The following is a 19,465-nucleotide window of genomic DNA, read 5'->3' as shown; positions in this document are numbered from 1 at the left end:
GTGTGTGTGTGTGTATGTGTGTGTGTGTGTTGGAGGGCATGACACAGAGAAACCATGGTTACTTTGAAATAAGGGTCAGTTTCTTTTAAGTAAGTCCCATTCAGTCACACCAAACACAGAATTAGCAATCATCTTCATTTTACTTTGATTTTTAAAAAAATAATTAACCATATTTACAAAAGTTTTAGGTACTCTGAGGTGACTAACTCCTTTATAAAGATTTTTATTGCTTCTTTGGCAAAGTTGTAGGAGAATTTTCCTATCCTGTAACTCCCAGATATGTATCTATACAGTTGTTGTGTTCTCCACGTCTAGTTTCATGCTTTGAATTACAGAACCATCTACATAAATAGGAATCTGTACTCCAAAGAGGCGCTGAGCCTTCTGCCACAACCTTCCAGGGGCCCAGATGTCAGATTCTGCACGCCCGGCTCCTGTTGCTTCAAACCAGAAACAGTGCAGCTGACTTCTTCTGTTTCCCTCATCCCCCAACGAAACCAGAAAACCCTTTTAAATTTGTTGTATATAAGTGTTGTCCACTTATCAAGGCTCTTTCACCTGCCTTATTGTCTGAGTCCTGTCGTCCTGTGCTTTTCTTTGACCTGTCTCTTTATTTTCATGTTATTTGCAGTTGGTTCTGTTTGGCCTAAGCTAGTCAAATTCCTCTCATGTAAATCTTACCCTGCTTTGTCTGTCTTTTTATAGCAAGAACCTTGGCTTATTATATCTTTGTACTTGAATATGTGTCATTATTTTGTGATACTATAGTATCATTGTATGAATTCCTAACATGTCAGGTTTAGTTGTATTTTAATCACTTCCACTGCTTACGCACTCTATTCACTTTCTAGTGTGATGAACAAGTCTGGAGTAAACCGTGTAGTTTGGAAAAGGCCCCGGCTCACTCACAGTGGACCTGTCAGAAGGAGCACAGTCATTGACCAGATTCCTTTTCTGGCTGTAGCGAGAGCGCTTGGTAAGATGGACTTACATTTGGTAAAATCATGTTGTATTTATTTCTGCTCTATACAGTGGTGAGAGAAAAGATGCTATGGAGAGATGAGACCTTACATGGTGAGATTAGAGATGATGAAACTGCATGACAGTATTTTAAATGCGAGGGAAGAGGTAAAGCCTGTACTTCAGCACCACTTGCTCTTTCTTATGATTACTGTCTGCGGTCTTACTCGTTTTCCTCTGTGCTTAGGAATACTCAGAGATCTCAGAGTCTGCCAGTACTCATCAGACACATACATACCTTTATGCCTGTCCAGGCTTCATGCTATGGTTATAAACCAGTTTCAATATTCTTGTTTATGTCAGCCCTTAGTATTCCTTTTTTGTTTCTTTTTCTTTTTTCTTTTCTGAGACAGGGTTTCTCTGTGTTTCCCTGACTGTCCTGGAACTCACTCTGTAGACCAGGCTGGCCTCGAACTCAGAAATCCACCTGCCTCTGCCCCCCAAGTGCTGGGATTAAAGGCTTGTGCCACCACTGCCTGGCTAGCCCTTAGTATTCTTTTTTTTTTTTTTTTTTTTTTTTTGGTTTTTCGAGACAGGGTTTCTCTGTGTAGCCCTGGCTGTCCTGGCACTCACTTTGTAGACCAGGCTGGCCTCGAACTCAGAAATCCGCCTGCCTCTGCCTCCCGAGTGCTGGGACTAAAGGCGTGCGCCACCACGCCCGGCTGCCCTTAGTATTCTTAAGCTTCAGAAGTTTTTTGTTTGTTTGTTGTTTGTTTGTTTTTCTTTAGCAAAATAAATTGTTCATGCCAAAATGAAAATAATTTTTTTCCTAGTCTTCTGGTTTTAGAATGACTAGAATTTTTTTTTGAACAGAATGAACATTGATTTATTATGGAAAATTGAGAGAGAACTCCTAAGAGTAGGGGGGACTCCATGGGAGAAATATTCTTGTTTTGTTTTATTCTTGAGATCTCATTGTAGCCCAGGCTGGCCTGATATAAATGTACAGCCCCGGTAGCCTTGTCCTCATAATGAACATCCTGTGTCTCTTTCCCAACTGCCTGGGACTACAGGTGTGATCACGATGTGTAGCTGATACTCCTGAGTCAGAACTAATGAAATACCTGCTTTGCCCCTTCTCCATAGGGGTAGTTTTTCTAAAGAAAACTCTTGGGGCTGGGATACGGCTTAGCAGTTAAGAGCATTGCCTGCTCTTCCAAAAACCCTATTTCAATTCCCAGAATCCATACGACAGCTCACAACTGTCTGTAACTCCAGTTTCAGGGGATATTACATCCTCATACAGATATATATGGAGGCAAAACACCAATGCACATAAAATAAAAATGAATAAAAAAATTCTCTGAGGAGATAAGTTTGTTTTCTTTAGGTAGATAGCTGAGTCTCCTGGTGTCAGGTGTTTTGGTAAGCCTTGGCTGTGTAATGCAGAAGACTGCTGTCATGGAATAATGCCTTGCAGCTGGGAGCAGTAGGCAGGGAAGAAGTACATGAAGTAATTTTACATCAGGAAATCCCTTGAAAGAAAGAGACAGTGCTGATTTTCAAAAAAAATTTTTTTAGAAAGAAAAAAAAATACTTTATACATTGTGATAGAAATGCCACTTTTAGAGAGTATTGTGTTAGCTGCATCTGGAAAGTGGAGAGTGGACTAGTTTTGTGAGAAATATTTCAGAAGTGGATCCCAATGTGGGAAAGATCATATAGTGTTATCAGAAATTATCACATTGCTGGAATTAGGCTGGGCATGTGGCTCAGATGCTAGAGTACCTGCCCAGCATCACATAGCCTGTGTTACATCCCAGTACTGAATAAACTAGCTGTCATAGTGCACACATGCAATCCCAGGACTTGGGAGGTGGAGGCAGAAGGATCAGAAGTTTAAGGTCTTCTTCAACTACATAATGACTCTGAGTCAAGATCTCTTGGCATACAAGATACCCTGTCTCAAAAATAAGCAAAAAGGCTTGAGTTGGTTAGGTAGCCATGATGAGTTTCAAGACACAGGTGTACTAAGAGTATCCTGGTCTTTAGTCTGGGAATGACAATTATGCAGCTGTACGCATGCCACAGTGCTCTTAAGGAGGTGTGAGGCCATCTTCAAGAATTCTTTCCCATCATTTGTGTGCTGGGGATTTATTTTAGGATGTCAGGCTTGGTGCAAGTCCTTTTACCACCAAATCACTCACCGACCCATTCTCTCAAGTCATTTTATAAAAAATTAAAAAAAAAATTTTAGATGGGGTCTCTTATAGCACAGGCTGATGTGAAGAATTGGGTATGTAGCTGAGCTCACTCTCTCCTCTCTTATTTCTTTCTTCGTTTCTTGTATATGAGTACACCATTGCTCTCTTCATATATACCAGAAGAGGGCATTGGATCCCATTACAGATGGTTGTGAGCCACCCTCTGGTTGCTGGAATTTGAACTCCGAACCCCTGGAAGAACAGTCGGTGCTCTTAACCACTGAGCCATTTCTCCAGCCCCTGAGCTGTCTTTAAACTCCTGATTCTCCTGCCTCTACCTCACAAGTGCTGCTATTATAGTCAGTGACTATTCACCATGACCCACCTCAAGATTTATGTCTTAAAAGGTTATTTTGATTATAGTTTTGATACTAGATCACTGAAGCAGGTATTGGGAATCCTTGTGGTAGGTCAGCCACAGGGGGAGGCCAGTGGCCACAGAATTGATGACCGTTTTGGGGAAGTTGGTTAGTGGTCTGACAGTTGCTGATACTTGGACTTGTGAGCGAGCTGTCAGGTGTTCTGGGAGCAAGCCCTGGAACCAGAGGAACTGCTCCTGGTGTCCTTTCAGCACCCTCTACTGATGCAAAGGGGCATGACCGCCAGCAGGCAAGCAGCTGCCAGTCCCCAAGGCTCCCCCTTTGATCTACAGAAAAGACATCCTGTGATGCTGTTAGGGAGCTGGCTATAAGTATGTCGTGATGAATTTAAAATTTTAGACTCTAGGGATTTTTACTAATAAATTCAAAGCAATTTCAAACCCCATCTCAAGTACTTTTCAGATAACTCTCTTAGCTTGTCATCTGTGTCTTGGGAATGTGTGTTCTGCCCTTTTCCTAAGTGCCTCTTCTTTAGTCTGCTTTAAATTTCTTTCTTTTTAAAAAATTTTATGTGTATGGGTATTTTCCTTACACATACGTCTCTGCAACATGTATATGTGCAGTGTGCCCTTAGAGGCCAGAAGAGGGTTTCAGATCCCATGAGACTAGAGTTATTGTTGGTTGTGAGCCATCATGTGGATACTGGGACTTGAACTATGATCCTCTGGAAGAACAGCCAGTGTGTTCTTGACTACTGAGCCTACTCTCCAACCCCTCTTTCTGTCTTCTTAATGCCTGTTCTTTATCATTTTTTCATTTACTTATGCATTTGTGTGTATGCATTCATGCCACCGCATACATGCAGAGGTCAGAGGACAACTTCTGAGAGACAGTTCTATCCTTCTAGTATGTGGGTCCAGAGGATCAAGCTCAGGATGTCAGGCTTAGCATCAGTCACCCTTAGCTACTGAACCTTCTCACTGGCCCAGTGCCTATTAAATCTATATTCTCTATATTTAATTAAGAAAGAAAAAGGCATTCTCTAGGGATGGAAGTGGGCTGAGAAGAAGATAGTCATTCAAAAGCAAATTTCAACCGTGCTTCATTTTAAAAATATTTATTCTAAACTTGTTGGTGTGTGTACTTGGGAGGGAGAGGCAAGGCAAATCTCTGAGTTTGATGCCATCTTGGTCTGCAAAGTGAGTGCCAGGACAGCCAGGCTATACAGAGAGACCCTGTCTCGAAAAACATATATGTATACATGTATATATTGACTTCTCTCTTGGGTTTAACAAGCTTGCAGGACTGTTTGTGGGGTTTGAACCCAGGTCCTCATATGCTAGCAAGCATTCCGCTGCTGAGCTGCACTGTGAGTCCTTTTTAATTTCATAATAGGGTCCTACTGAGTTGCCATGGCTGGCTCAAACTTGGAACCAACCCTCCTCCCCCATTCCTCAGAAGAGTGGGGTGCCGAGTGTGTGCTACTATACTTAGCTTTAATAACGTACTTGGTTTTCTTTGTGCAATGAAATTACCCATGAATAATTTCCTCCTGGTCAATTCATCTGTATTTTTAATCATCCTACTGGGCTGAGAAAGAACTCCAGCTTAGCATTGGAAGAAGAGTGGCAGTCACGACATGGTATTCTTCTGTTGTTGTTCAAGAAGAGTTATGTCCTCAATTGTTTCCCTGAGTCTGGGGCTCACACCTATGCCTTTGTACGTTCTATGCAAGCACTCTTATTTCTCATGCATAGCTCTACCCCACGGCATAGTTTTGATTTATATTTTTTCATTGGTATTTAAATTGTACATGGTGCTAGGTGACAAGCCCTGACCCTAACTTACAGAAGATCATTTTTATTTAAGTGTATGGGTATATTGTCCAGCATGTCCTCCTGTCTTATTCCTGACATCCCTCTTTCACTAGTCCCCAGTGTTTCCCCTAGATAGTTTCATTTCTAATTTCATTCTATAAATACATGAACTTACATATCTGCCTAAAATCTCAGAACCACAAATGAGAGAAAGCACGGGTATTCTGAGAGTGCTTAGTTCGCTTTGCAGTTTTCTTTAGCCCTACTTGAAGGTTATGGAGGGCGTTTGCTGCAAATCCCCATGCTGGTTCTTGAGCATGTCGAGGGAATTCTCTTGTCCCTAGTGTGATTGTATGGGTTTTAAGTATTGTCAGCTGTTGTGCACCTATAGGAACAGACTAGGGACTCTGTCCTTTAGTCAGCGATGTGCCTCTCTTGCAAGTAATAGTTAGTGCTTCTTCTGCCCCCTTTCCCCAGGTGACTTGTGGAGCTATGATTTCTTCAGTGGTAAGTTTGTGGTGTCACCTGAACCAGACACCAGCGTCCACACTCTTGACCCCCGGAAGCACAAGTATATTATCCTGGGAAGTGATGGACTTTGGAATATGGTTCCACCTCAAGATGCCATCTCCATGTGCCAAGACCAAGAGGAGAAAAAATACTTGATGGTGAGAAGTGGTTTGACGTTGTCTGGAGTGTTGCGGTCTTGTTGTCCATGGCTGTGAGTCTAGCTAAGGAGGTTTGTCTTGTGTCGTATCATTGCTCTGAACAAACTCATAACCATTCCCAGTGACTTTTCTCCTTTCCCATATGCCTTGCAACCTCTGGACTTTTCTGTTTCTATGGACTTGCCTACTTTGGATTTTTCCTATACATATGATCATATACCAAATGGCCTTTTAAATCTAGCATTCACTTAGCATAACATGTGAAGTAATGTTTGTTTTCTGGCACTGAGCATTGAACTCAGAATTTAACAGATGCTAGGCAAATACATAAGCTCTGAGCTATATATACCTTCAGTCTTTTCTTTTTCCTCCCTTTAAGATTGCATGTCTTCTAGATTGCATAGGCTGACCTAAATTTTGGAATTCATTCTCCTGTCTTACTTCCTGATAGTAGAGATGACAGACATGTATCACCTTGCCTCCTGCTCAGTCCTCAGCACCTAATCTGAAAGCAAGACTATCAATGTCAATCCCATCAAACTCCGAGTGTGTTAAAGCTAAGAGTTGTTTTTTTTTTTTTTTTTTTTTGTTTTTTTTTTTTTTGTTTTTCGAGACAGGGTTTCTCTTTATAGCTCTGGCTGTCCTGGAGCTCACTTTGTAGACCAGGCTGGCCTCGAACTCAGAAATCCGCCTGCCTCTGCCTCCCGAGTGCTGGGATTAAAGGCGTGCACCACCATGCCCGGCTAAGAGTTGTTATTTCAACATTCAGTCTTATTACCCAGACTTAATGTTTTGTAGTTAGTGATTATCAGATAATAACAGAGATGAAATAACGTGCTGGGTGGTGGTGGCGCATACCTTTGATCCCAGCACTCGGGAGGCAGAGAGAGGTAGATCTCTGAGTTGGAGACCAGCCTGATCTACATAGTGAATTTCAGGAGAACCAGAGCTATATATGTATATAGTAAGACTCTGTCTCCAGAAACAAAGACAAAAAGAACAGATGAAAGAAATAGCTTGTATGGAATTATTTTTCTCCATGGAGCTTTGCTGAGAAACAAAGCAGATATGCTGAAAAAGAGAAGGCCAAAGGAGTGCTTCACACTGAGTCCTGATGGCTGGTGCTGCTGTGTGAACCATGTGCCCAGAAGAGGTTGCGAGAGAGAGTCAGTAATTAGCAGGAAACATGGACAGTGCACTCAGTCAGTTTCGATGCATACTTTCCACTTTTTGTTATGTTTGGGCTTTTTGAGACAGGCTCTCCTGGAGCCCTCTGGTTTTACACTTAGGCAGCTGAGGCTAGCCTTGAACTCTTGATCCTTGTGTCTAAACTTCACAAGTGGTAGATTATAGGTGTGCATCCTCATGTATGGCTCTTCTTTTAACGTCACTAAAATCAGAATCCTTTTTCCAAATGGTGTATTATAATTTGACAGTGATTTTTCTTTTATGGCACACAAAATGTTATTTCTATAACTCAGAGCTCATGATAGTCCGTATCTGAAATTATAGTACCTAGGATGTGAGGCAGGAGGACCACCAGTTCCAGACCAGCCTGGGCTACACAGTGAGCACTAGGCTGTTCTGGGCTATCTCTGTATTGTCAGTGTGGTTCCCTGTTCTTGGGCACCAGTGATCTTCCTTATGGTTTCCCGGGTAGCTGGCACTACTGGGCCAGGTCACTGTGGTGGGGGCCTCAGTTGTGTGGAAGTCAGCCCTGCAGGGGTTTTTTTTCCTACCATGACTAATTGTCTTATTTGTTAATTATATTTATAATAATTTACTTCCTCTTAAAGAAGACTTCTCCTTCCCCTCAGCAGAGCCTAGAATAAAGGGGCCAGGCCTCCTCCCCTTTAGGAGAGGTGTTTGAGAAGGGGCCTCACTCAGGCCTGGCTTCAGAGTTACCAAAAAAAAAAAAAAAGACTTCTCTGTACCTTTCTTTAGAGTAGACCAAATTTCTTGATTAAGAGATAAAAACACATTCTTTATATTCCATACTGGTTGATCCTCCTGCTTCAGCCTCTATCTACCTACCTTCCTTCCTTCCTTCCTTCCTTCCTTCCTTCCTTCCTTCCTTCCTTCCTTCCTTCCTTCCTTCTGCTCCCTCCCTCCCTCCCTCCCTCCCTCCCTCCCTCCCTCCCTCCCTTCCTCCCTCCTTCCCTCCCTCCCTCCTGAGGCAGGGACTGTAAGTGCTGGCTGTGCTGGAACTCGAGATGTAGGCTTTGAACTCACAGAGATGCATCTCTCTCTGTCTTGGAATGCTTAAATTAAAGGCTTGCACCACCATGCCCTGCCCCAAACTGTATTTTTAAAATAAATTTAGAGGTGCATTAGTTTAACGTGATTATAAAAATTTTAGATCATGCTTGAGAATCTGAGTTTTATTAACTTCTTTGGCCACACTGTAGCCTTTTTATTTTTAAATTTTTGTTTTATTGTGTTTCTGCATGCATGTGGTGTGTATGCATGTGTGTTGGTCAGAGGGCAGTTTGAAGAGGAGCTGGTGACTCCTATCATGTAAGTCTAGTGGATTGAACTGGAAACCTTGAGTCATCAGGCTTGGCAGCACCCTTACCTACTGAGCCATCTCACCAGATCCACCAGGTCTTTAATTTGAATCATATGCAATGGTAAGTAATTGAGAGTTAATGTTCTTCCTTCTTGTTCTTTTAAATATAGGGTGAGCAAGGACAGTCCTGTGCCAAAATGCTTGTGAATCGAGCACTTGGCCGCTGGAGGCAGCGTATGCTTCGGGCAGATAACACAAGTGCCATCGTAATCTGCATCTCTCCAGAAGTAGACAACCAAGGGAACTTCACCAATGAAGATGAGCTCTTTCTGAACCTGACTGATAGCCCTACTTACAACAGCCAGGAGACCTGTGTGATGACTCCTTCTCCAAGTTCTACACCCCCAATCAAGGTATACAGTACTACAGGGGTAGGGGTGTGTGTGTGTGTGCGTGTGTGTGTGTGTGTGTGTGTGTGTGTGTGTGATAAAGCACCATGACCAAGACTAACGTATACAAGAAAGTGTTTACTTTGTTAATCTGGCTTGTGGTTTCAGAGGGTTGGAGTCTGAGGACAATGAAAAAACAGCTGAGATCTCTCTCTCTAAGATTTCATTTTATGTGTATGAGTGTTTTGCTGGAATGTAAGTCTGCTTACCATGTGCATGTCTGGTGCTGGTTGAGGTAAGGAGTAAATCCCCTGGAGCTGGACATATGGACAGTTGTGAGCTGCCGTGTGGTATTGGGTCGTGAACCTGGCTCCTCTGCAAGCACAAGTACTCTTAACTGCTGAGCCGTTTTGCCAGCCCTGACAGCTCATATCTTGATCCAAAACTGAGAGAGAGAGAGAGAGAGAGAGAGAGAGAGAGAGAGAGAGAGAGAGAGAGAGAGAGAGAGAGAGAGAGAGAGCGCGAGAGAGCGAGCATGCACTGGGAGTCTCAAGTCTTTTGAAACGGCAAAGCCTACTCTCAGACACACACCTCCCTCAACAAAGGCCACTCCTCCTAATTCTTTGCCAACAGTTGTACCAGTTAGGGAGCAAGTGTTCAGATGTCTGGGAGCAGGGTTGTTCTCATTCATTCCAGCACATCTTGTTTGCTTTTGAGATGAGGTCTCATGGTATGGCCCATGGTGACAAGGATGATCTTGAATTCCTGATCTTTCTACTTTTATCTCCCACATGTTGAGATTACAGTATTTACAGTCATAATTGGTTAATTAAGACAGAATTTTGGATTTGAATTAAGTTCGAGAAAATGATGGATCTTTGCTCTCTAATTCGTTGCTGGAAAGAATCCTTTTCCCCTCTGCCCAGATAAACCATAGTCTCAGTTCTTCAAAGCTCCATCTTCACACAGGACCACTCTGAAGTCAGGTGTATGGATATAACTTAATAGAAAAATTATTTTGGCCACTGAAAACTATTAATATGGGAAACTTATTGATCCCTTTTATGAATCTATGGACATTTGTAAAACATTTATAAGTCTGTGAGCCATGTATATACATAATAGTTAATTTAAACCTATAAAACAGAGCTATCCTGATAGGATCCATGTTATCAGTAACGACACTGAGAGATTAAATATTTTGAGCCAAGTCATACAGAATTAAGATTGAACTGGCCCTTAGGATATTGGACCGTAGACATGTTTTTTTGTTGTTGTTGTTTTTTAAATTAGCATGGGTAAGAAACAGCATTATCTTCTTATTTGACACACAATTTCAGGCCTCCAACCTGATTCTCCTATCAGAGTGCCAGGATTACAGAAGTATGCCACCATGGCTGACTATTCAATTTCTTAGTGTAAATGAAAATGGAATGTGTTTGAGTTGTGCTGAGCGGAGGCTAGAGAGAAACAGCTCACTGGTTACACGTACTTATCTGAAAAGCTTCAGAGGACTTGAGTCTGGTTCCCAGCATCCATACCAGGCCGCACAAAACCATGTGTGACTCTAGCACAAGTGGGTCTGATTCCCTCTTGTGGATTCCTAGGGTATCCCCACACACATAGACACACATAAATACAAACAAATTAAATCTTTTAATAAAAAATGTAAGCTGAGGAGCACACTTAAGTGAGTACAGCATTTCTGTTTCCTGATTTATTTAGAACTCAGTTAACCTGGCTTTGTTAAGAGTTTATTTTTTAGGAGACTGGCAATTAAAGTAGGAAATAAAGCATTATGCTACATCATCAATTAAGTAAATTTTCAAAGGGCCAGTGAACTGTTTTGCTTTTAGACAGGCGTCATGTAGCCCAGGCAAGCCTTGAACTCCGGGGATTACAGGCCTGTTCTAGATAAAGGATTTGGAAGGACTTTTAATTTGGATACTGTGGTTGTGTAAGGCAATGACTGGAATTTATCATTACTATGCTATCTCTTAGTTCACACAGATGGCAAAAATATACATGCAAGGAGAAGAAGTGTAGTCTGTCAGCAGTAATTGACAGTGAGGTTTTTTTTTTTTTTCCTTTCTTCACCTCTTGGTTTAGTTTGCTTGATTTTGTACTGGGATAGACCTCGGGGTCTAATGAATGAAGCATAAGCACTCTACTAATAAGTTATATACTAGTTCATTACTTTTGGTTAGCCTTGAACTTAATGTATAGCCTAGGTTCACCTTGACTTTGTGGTCCTCTTGCCTTAGACGCCTGAGTAGCTATGATCACAGGTTTGTTTCATAGTTAGAGCTGATTCATAGCATAAAGTTTTCTGTGTTGGTTATCAAGCCACAGAGTCACACCCTTGTTCCCCATTCTAATTTTATTTTCTTTTTGGTTTTTTGAGACAGTGACTTTCTATATATAGTTCTGGCTGTCCTGAAATTTACAATGTGGACCAAGCTGGCCTTGAACTCACAGAGATCTCTCTGCCTCTGCCTCCAAATGTTGATTAAACATGTGTAACACCATGCCCAGCTTCTTTTGAATTCCCTGCTATGTGAGTGTGGGTGTGTATGCCACAGCGTTCATGTGGATGTCAGAGGACAACGTTAGGCCGTTTTCTCCTCTTGCTTTTATGTGGGTGCTGGGGATTGAGCTCAGTTTGCCAGACTCATGTTGGAAGCATCTTTATCTTACAGATTGAACGTCTCAACAGCCCACAGTACTTAAAATAAAATTTGTGTTTATTTGATGTTAGTGTTTTGAAATAGGGTCTTCTGTACCACAGGCTGGCTTCAAACTCTTTATATATCCGAAGCTGGCCGTGACCTCATGATTGTTTTGCCTTCATCTTCCAAGTGCTGAAGTTACAGGTATGCACTTGTACACATGGCTTTCTTAAAAGAAACTTAATGTTAGAGGTTTCTTTTCAAGCCAGGTATGGTTGTGTGTGCCTCTCTGACAGCTGGGGTAGAAGGATCCTGGATTCAAGGCTACCTTGAGCTAATAGCAAGACTCTTCCTCAGGAAGACTGCCATGAGCCTGGCTTAATTAGAGCATGCAGAGCTAACAGATTAATATGGGTAGCTACATATTGAAGTTATAGCTCAGAAAGAAAAAAAAAAAAGACTTTTCATTGAAAAGTTTAAAATAATACGCCGGGCGTGGTGGCGCACGCCTTTAATCCCAGCACTCGGGAGGCAGAGGCAGGCGGATTTCTGAGTTCGAGGCCAGCCTGGTCTACAAAGTGAGTGCCAGGACAGCCAGGGCTACACAGAGAAACCCTGTCTTGAAAAACCAAAAAAAAAAAAAAAAATAAAATAAAATAATAGTACAGAATGGTAACTGTTACAGTTTCATTTATTTAAGGTTTCGAAGCTTTGTACCTATTTGTGACTAGTGACTATGTTAATTACTTACTTGTTCCCTAATGTGCTTATGGAGTTGCCATTTAGGCAAATAGAGAGGATCTCTTAGGGTTAGGGATCCAGGCACAAAGTGATTCCTACTGTAATCTCAAGATCTGGGAGGCTTAGACAGGAGGATCACTGCAAGTCTTAGAGCAGCCTGGACTACAGAGTGAGATACTGGGTAATATTATCAAGACCCTGTCCTAGAAAGAGAAGGGAGGGGCTGCAGATATGTCTAATGGGTAATGGGTGATGTGCAAGCAGGATCACTCATCTCCTAATCCCCAGAATCCATGTGTGAGCCGGGCATACAGCAGAAGCATTTGTAATCCTAGCACACCTGTGGGAGATGGCATCTAGAGAAAGGGGAGTGTCTTAGTCAGGGTTTCTATTCCTGCACAAACATCATGACCAAGAAGCAAGTTGGGGAGGAAAGGGTTTATTCAGCTTACACTTCCATACTGCTGTTCATCACCAAAGGAAGTCAGGACTGGAACTCAAGCAGGTCAGAAAGCAGGAGCTGATGCAGAGGCCATGGAGGGATGTTCTTTACTGGCTTGCCTCCCCTGGCTTGCTCAGCCTGCTCTCTAATAGAGCCCAAGACTACCAGCCCAGAGATGGTCTCACTCACAAGGGGCCTTTCCCCCTTGATCACAAATTGAGAAAATGCCTTACAGTTGGATCTCATGGAGGCATTTCCTCAACTGAAGCTCCTTTCTCTGTGATAACTCCAGCTGTGTCAAGTTGACACAAAAATAGCCAGTACAGGGAGGGAATTCATGGAAGATCATGGGCAGTTTAGCCGGCATACACCACAGACAACAAAAACAAAGTGACCTTATCTCAAACAAGACTAGGACTAACACCCAAGATTATCCTCTGACCTTCATCCATGTTATGGCATTCTAATACCTGCTTTCACAACATACTTGTTATATACACACATACCCACTCAGAAGTGTTGTGCACCTGTAATCCTAGTGCTTGGGAAGCTGAGATAGTGGAAATCTCAAATTCAAGGGTAATATGGAGAGTCTGAGATAATTGTAGGCTACATAGTGAAACCCTGTCTCTAAAAAAAGAAGGGGATCTATTACTGTTCTTATGGAAGTCCTTAGTAACCTGTTTTCTCAGGTGATGTCTGGTGTCTAATGTTCATGGGGTGGGGAATTACATCTATCTTTCCATTATGACATGATTGCTTTACTGTTGTACTTCACAGTTCCTAGATGGATAATAGTCACAAATTAGAATTTAGGAAAGTGACAATTTTTAAAAGAACACTCTGAAAAATCTTCACTTATAGTTTTAATTAGTTTTTGTCAAGAAGCCATTTATAGGACTGGAGATCTAGAGTTCAGGTGATAGAGAGCTTGCTTGCCCAGCATGCACGAAGCCCTGGGCTTGATTCCCTGTACTATATAAGCTGAGTATCGGCCTCTGTCTGTAATCTAGCACTATAAAGTAGAGGCAGGAGAGTCAAAGCTGTGATCATCCCTAGTTATATAGCAAGTTCAAAGCCAGACTGGGTTACATGATCAAATGTTTTTCTAAAAAGGCCATTGAGAGGCATCGAGATAGTTTGTTTGCTGCCTGATTCATTCCTAGGATCTTCATGATGTTAGGAGAGGTCATATGTAACTTGCCCCCTGACCTCTGCATATGCATATTGTTGTGTGTGCACTCTCACATATAGACGTTTTTGAAAATTGTTAATTAACAATTTTGAATTGCATTTATTTTGTGTGTTTGTATTTCCCACACACATGCCGTGGCAGGACAATAATATAAGCCTGTGGTTCTTAATGCATTGAAGAGGAATTTACTCTTTTTCACCCTAATTATGTCATCATTTTGTCACATATGTCATATTTCAGTTAAAATTGAAAACGAGTTTATGTAGGTAGGCATTATTTGATTTACCATAAAGTTGGTATGTCAGCTTATGTTTTTCATGGGCTTATGTCAAAAAATAGGGATTTTATGTAAAATAATTAGTGCTAGTTCATCAGTAGTATATTATTCCACATAAAATTAAAACACAGAGTTTCAGCTGGCAGTGGTTATATATAACTTTAATTTTAGCACTGGGGAGACAGAAGCAGGCAGATCTTAGAGTTTGAAACCAGCCTGGTCTACATAGCCAGATTCAGGACAGCCAGGGCTATAGTGAAAAATTCTGTCTCATTAAAAACAAACAATGAGTAAAAAAACAAAGTAATGTAGAGTTTTGATAAAGAAATTAAAATATCAAAAGCAGTAATTTTGCCCTTTTCTGCATCTGGGCACAGAGTGAATGTCTTGATGGAGTGTGTGCTTGTGGCTATTTTAATGGGTCTTTTTTGAAGCCTTAAAGTATTTTCCTTGGTCCCAGCTGTGGTTGGGAAATGCCTGTGAGCCCATGGTCTTCTCCCCTTGGGTGCGTGATGCCCTCTCTTGTGATGAGATGGGTTCCTTCTGTGAATCCTTTGTATCGACTGCCTTCTTTGCAATTCCCCCACCCCCAACTTAGGGTGAGGAAGTGAATGCGTGCCATGCTTTTGCCATCTGTTTGTTTGTGTTTGAGATAAGGTTTCTCTCTGGAGCCCTGGCTGTCCTGAATTTGCTTTGCATACCAGGCTGGCCTCAGACTCACAGAGATCCACTTGCCTCTGTCTCCTGAGTGCTGGGACTAAAGGTGTGTGCCACCGCTGCCCAGCTGGTTTTACTATCTTAACAATGTCTTAAAAAGAACTTACTGTCAGTGTCAGTTTATTGTGCATAGGATAAACATTTATTTTTCCTTCCCTCCCACCCCCCAGTCACCGGAAGAAGATGCATGGCCAAGGCTGAGCTCTAAGGACCATATCCCTGCCCTTGTTCGTAGTAATGCCTTCTCAGAGAAGCTTTTAGAGGTCCCAGCTGAGATAGCTCGAGGGAGTATCCAGACTGTAGTGATGACCTCAAAAGACTCAGAGACACTTGAAGAAAATTGCCCCAAAGCCCTGGCTTTAAGGATTCATGATTCTTTGAATAATACTCTGTCAGTCGGCCTCATTCCAACCAATTCAACAAATACTATCATGGACCAAAAAAACTTAAAGATGTCAACTCCTGGTCAAATGAAAGCTCAAGAAGTTGAAAGAACCCCTCCAGCCAATTTTAAGAGGACATTAGAGGAATCCAACTCTGGCCCCCTTATGAAGAAGCACCGACGGAATGGCTTAAGTCGAAGTAGCGGGGCCCAGGCTTCCAGTCTCCCTACAGCATCCCAGCGCAGGCACTCTGTCAAACTGACCCTGAGGCGCAGACTCAGGGGCCAGAGGAAGATGGGAAATCCTCTTCTACACCAGCACCGGAAAACTGTGTGTGTGTGCTGAGATGGGCCTGGGAAGTGGGGATCTCCCTACCTACGACTGAGGGCTTTTTAAACTTGGTGCGAAGTTGAACTTTTTTAAGGGGATAAAATAAAGAATATACAGTTTGACTTTTTGGAATTTAACAGTTTTATTTTGGCCTTGTACTTGCCTGTATTATAATGTGAATTTTGTAGATGTAGGGAATAAGTTGCTGTAAAATGTGTGTAAATTTGTATCCTTTACACAAGTTTAGTCTCTTACTCTGACACATAGTAATTGTGACAACAGGGCTAATGTTGAAGAAAAGTCAGAAGAATCTTTAAGATTTTAAAAATGTCTTTAAAGTTTTTAAAATGCTTACTACATACTTGTATACACCCCTTGTGAGAACACATGACTTTTTAAAGAAAATTACTAAGCAAACTGGAAAAGTGAAGTATTTTCATAGTGATCTGTGCTCCACTTAATGTTTCCTAGGGACCATTAGTGTCTTTTTAAAATTACATTTTATTTCACATTTCATAATTCAGAAGTAAACCTTTCATAGGGGAAATACTGAGCTGTGCTAATGTAGCTGATTTTAGTCTCCTTGTCCCACTTACACTATGCAGTATCTCCTAACTTCAGTGCACTCTGCTAGAACAGTACATGTGCTGTATTTACTGAAATCTCTGGCACAGAAGGAAGTGTGTTTGCCTCACACACCATATACGCTCTTCTAGTGTTTGCTTAAAATATGTGAAGTTTTTCTTGCTATTTCAATAACAAATGGTGCTGCTAACACCCAACATTTCCTAAATTATTTTCTATCATACAGTTTTCATTGGTTATCTGAGTATGTCTACACAATAAATCACTGAACTTATGTTGCTGGCGTTTTGTTGGTGACTCTTCATGGTAGGTACCATCAGGTAGATATGTAATGTAACTGTGCTTTCTTGACTTGAAATACATACAGTGCTCATTTTTTATTTTAATACAGAACACCTAGAAACAAACTAAATATCTAACAACACAATTCAGTTACAGCTTCTAAGTGTTCGGTAAAGCTCTGGCTCCATTCCTTGGTAATACAATAAAACCTGAAGGGAAATACTGAATCTCTGAAATTCTATAAATGTGCTATGTGTGCAATTGTGCTCTTAAGAAACATCCTAAGCTCTTGATTTGGAACAAGCAGTCTCATTGAGGGCTTTGGGTGTGCCTGAGTTGGAAAAGTGAGTGCCTTACACACAGGAAGCCCTAGGCTTGATCCCAGCATTGCATAAACTAGAGGCAGGAGGATCAGGGATCCAAAGTCATCCCCAGTTACAAAGTTTTAGGTCAACCCGAGAATCATGAGACAGTGCCTCAAAACTGTAGTGGATAAAACAAAACCAGAGAGAGAAACGAGGCTCAGGAGAACTAAGAGAAGGACTAGTGGTTTAGTGGGAGGGTTTGCTCAACAGGTGCAAGGCCCTGTATTTAAAAATATAGTTAGGGGTTAGGGAGTTAGCTTGTTGGTAAAGTGCTTAAGGCCCTGGGTTTGGTCCTCAGCTCTGGTGAAGTAAGGTGAAGGAAGAGAAATTCATTAGTATTTTATGTGTATGATCATTTTGCTTGCATGTAAGTACATGTACTACATATATACTTAGTGCACTTAGAGGCCTAAGAGGGTGTCATATCTCCTGGAACTGGATTTAAAGGCAAGTTTTTTTTTTTTTTTTTTTTTTTTGGCTTTTGGCTTTTGGTTTTTTGAGACAGGGTTTCTCTGTATAGCCCTGGCTGTCCTGGAACTCACTTTGTAGACCAGGCTGGCCTCGAACTCAGAAATCTGCCTGCCTCTGCCTCCCAAGTGCTGGGATTAAAGGCATGTGCCACCACACCAGGCTTTTGGTTTTTTTTTTAAGTAATTTTTTACATGTACTTATTTTATTTATTATTTTTAAAGATTTATTTTATATATGAGTACACAGTCACTGTCTTTAGACATTCCAGAAGAGGGCATCAGAACCCATTACAGATGGTTGTGAGCCACCATGTGGTTGCTGGGAATTGAACTCAGGATCTCTGGTAGAGCAGTCAGTGTTCTTAACCACTGAGCCATATCTCTCCAGCCTGTAAAGGCAGGTTGTAAACCAGTAAGTGGGTACTAGAAATCAAAAAGAGACTTTCAGGAAGACCAGTTAGTGTTCTTCTGAGCCATCTCTCTGGCCATAATGCCTGGTATTTGATCTGTAACACTAGCAAAATAAAGACTGATTTGGATATGCTCTGCGGCCTACTACATTTCAGTACTGACTCCTGGGATGGCGCCGTTGAAATACTGAAACTTTTAGGAAGTGGACCCACTAGGATGACTTTGGGAATGCACTTAAAGGGAGTTATAGGACCCTTCTGATAATTATTAAATATGTAAATTGTATAAATTGGTTTCATCGACATGTCTCATGAGGCTACCCTGCAACTTTAGGTCTATCTTTCAACTGTCTTTCCTTCTCATATCTGCCTCTGCCCAGTCCTGAATAGTTCCTGAGTTAAATTCTTTTGGTTGCCTGGCCTTGGATCTGTAGGTTTGTATTTTTTTTTTTCCCCTGAGACAGGGTTTCTCTGTGTAGCCCCTGGCTGTCCTGGAACTCACTTTGTAGACCAGGCTGGCTTCAAACTCAGAAATCTACCTGCCTCTGCCTCCCGAGTGCTGGGATTAAAGGCGTGTGCCACCACACCCGGCTTAGGTTTGTATTCTTTACCAAATTGAGGAGTCTTTTAGCTATTATCAACTTTTTTTTAACACCGTCCTCTTTATTGACTCTTTACAGTTGAACACCATGCACCCCAGTCTGGCTCATCTCCCAGGCCCCTCATGTTTGCTCTTCAAACTTACAACTTCCCCCACAGATAAAAAAACAAACAAACCCCCCAAAGCATAGAAACCATCTCACCGTGGAAGCTGTAGTATGTCAGTGTGTCCCACAGGATACCACTCTGTCCACATCTTCACTTGCAAGTGTTCAATGAGCCATTGGTCTGGTTCAAGATCTCTGGCTTCTGTGACACCATCGATATTGGATTCTCATTGGGCCTTCTGGTTATCTTGTTGCTACCCTGTGTCTGTGCTATGGAGATCCTGCCCCTTCAGATCAGCAGGACTGGCCCTTTTACACATCCCAACCGTTTGCAGATGGTTGGGATTTTGGATGGGCCAATTCAAGGCTCTGCATCTGGGCCTGGGTATTAGCTGGGGTGGTTAGTGTGTGGGCTTTCCCTTATCTGTATCACCAGGGTGAGCTATGTAGGAGGCAGGGTCAGCTCTCCTGCTCTCATGCCCTTGGGGCTGGCTCACCGCTGCCTTCACCATCAGGGCCAGCTCCACTGTTGCCCAGGTGAGGTGCACCTCTGACCTTCCAATTTAATACCACATTTTTGTGTTTTAATTTTCCTTTACTTTTCTTTGATATATTTTTTTAGGTTTAAAATTTTCATCTGCTTTTAATTCATTTTCTTATTCTGTTCTTTGAGACAGTCTTGGTATGTAGGCCAGACTCACCTTGGACTTGCTACCAACCTGCCTCAGTCCCTGGAATGCTGGGTTATAGGCATGAACTACCACAACAGGTGGGAACTTTAGGGCTTTGATTTGTAGTCATTTGAAAGGTAATCTAACACACTAATAAATCTTACACATGGTCAGCTAGTAATTTGTTAAAATAATACTTGGTAACAATCAGAACAAAGAACTCTTCCACTGAAAATGAACACCATAGTCAAGGTTAAGAAGGAAGTATCTAGATATGGTGTAATGCTTACCTAT

General features: G+C 41.8%; 1 protein-coding gene across 1 annotated transcript in view; it reads left to right on the top strand.

The window, feature by feature from the left end:
• The window catches only part of Ppm1d (protein phosphatase, Mg2+/Mn2+ dependent 1D), a 33,456-nt gene extending 16,688 nt beyond the window's left edge, over window positions 1–16,768 (top strand). Inside the window, exons 3-6 of the mRNA XM_021178199.2 lie at window positions 852–976; window positions 5,839–6,029; window positions 8,709–8,951; window positions 15,139–16,768. Of these exons, the coding sequence (XP_021033858.1) occupies window positions 852–976; window positions 5,839–6,029; window positions 8,709–8,951; window positions 15,139–15,696 (1,117 nt within the window). The 3' untranslated portion in view covers window positions 15,697–16,768. The remainder of the gene's footprint in view (window positions 1–851; window positions 977–5,838; window positions 6,030–8,708; window positions 8,952–15,138) is intronic.
• Window positions 16,769–19,465: the final 2,697 nt, after the last annotated feature.

The sequence above is a fragment of the Mus caroli genome, unplaced genomic scaffold (genome assembly GCF_978045245.1).
Source record: "Mus caroli unplaced genomic scaffold, Mus_caroli_1 scaffold_13, whole genome shotgun sequence".
NCBI lineage: Eukaryota > Metazoa > Chordata > Mammalia > Rodentia > Muridae > Mus > Mus caroli.
The sequence above is the reverse complement of the archived record's forward strand: the minus strand, read 5'-3'. Positions and strand labels throughout refer to the sequence as shown.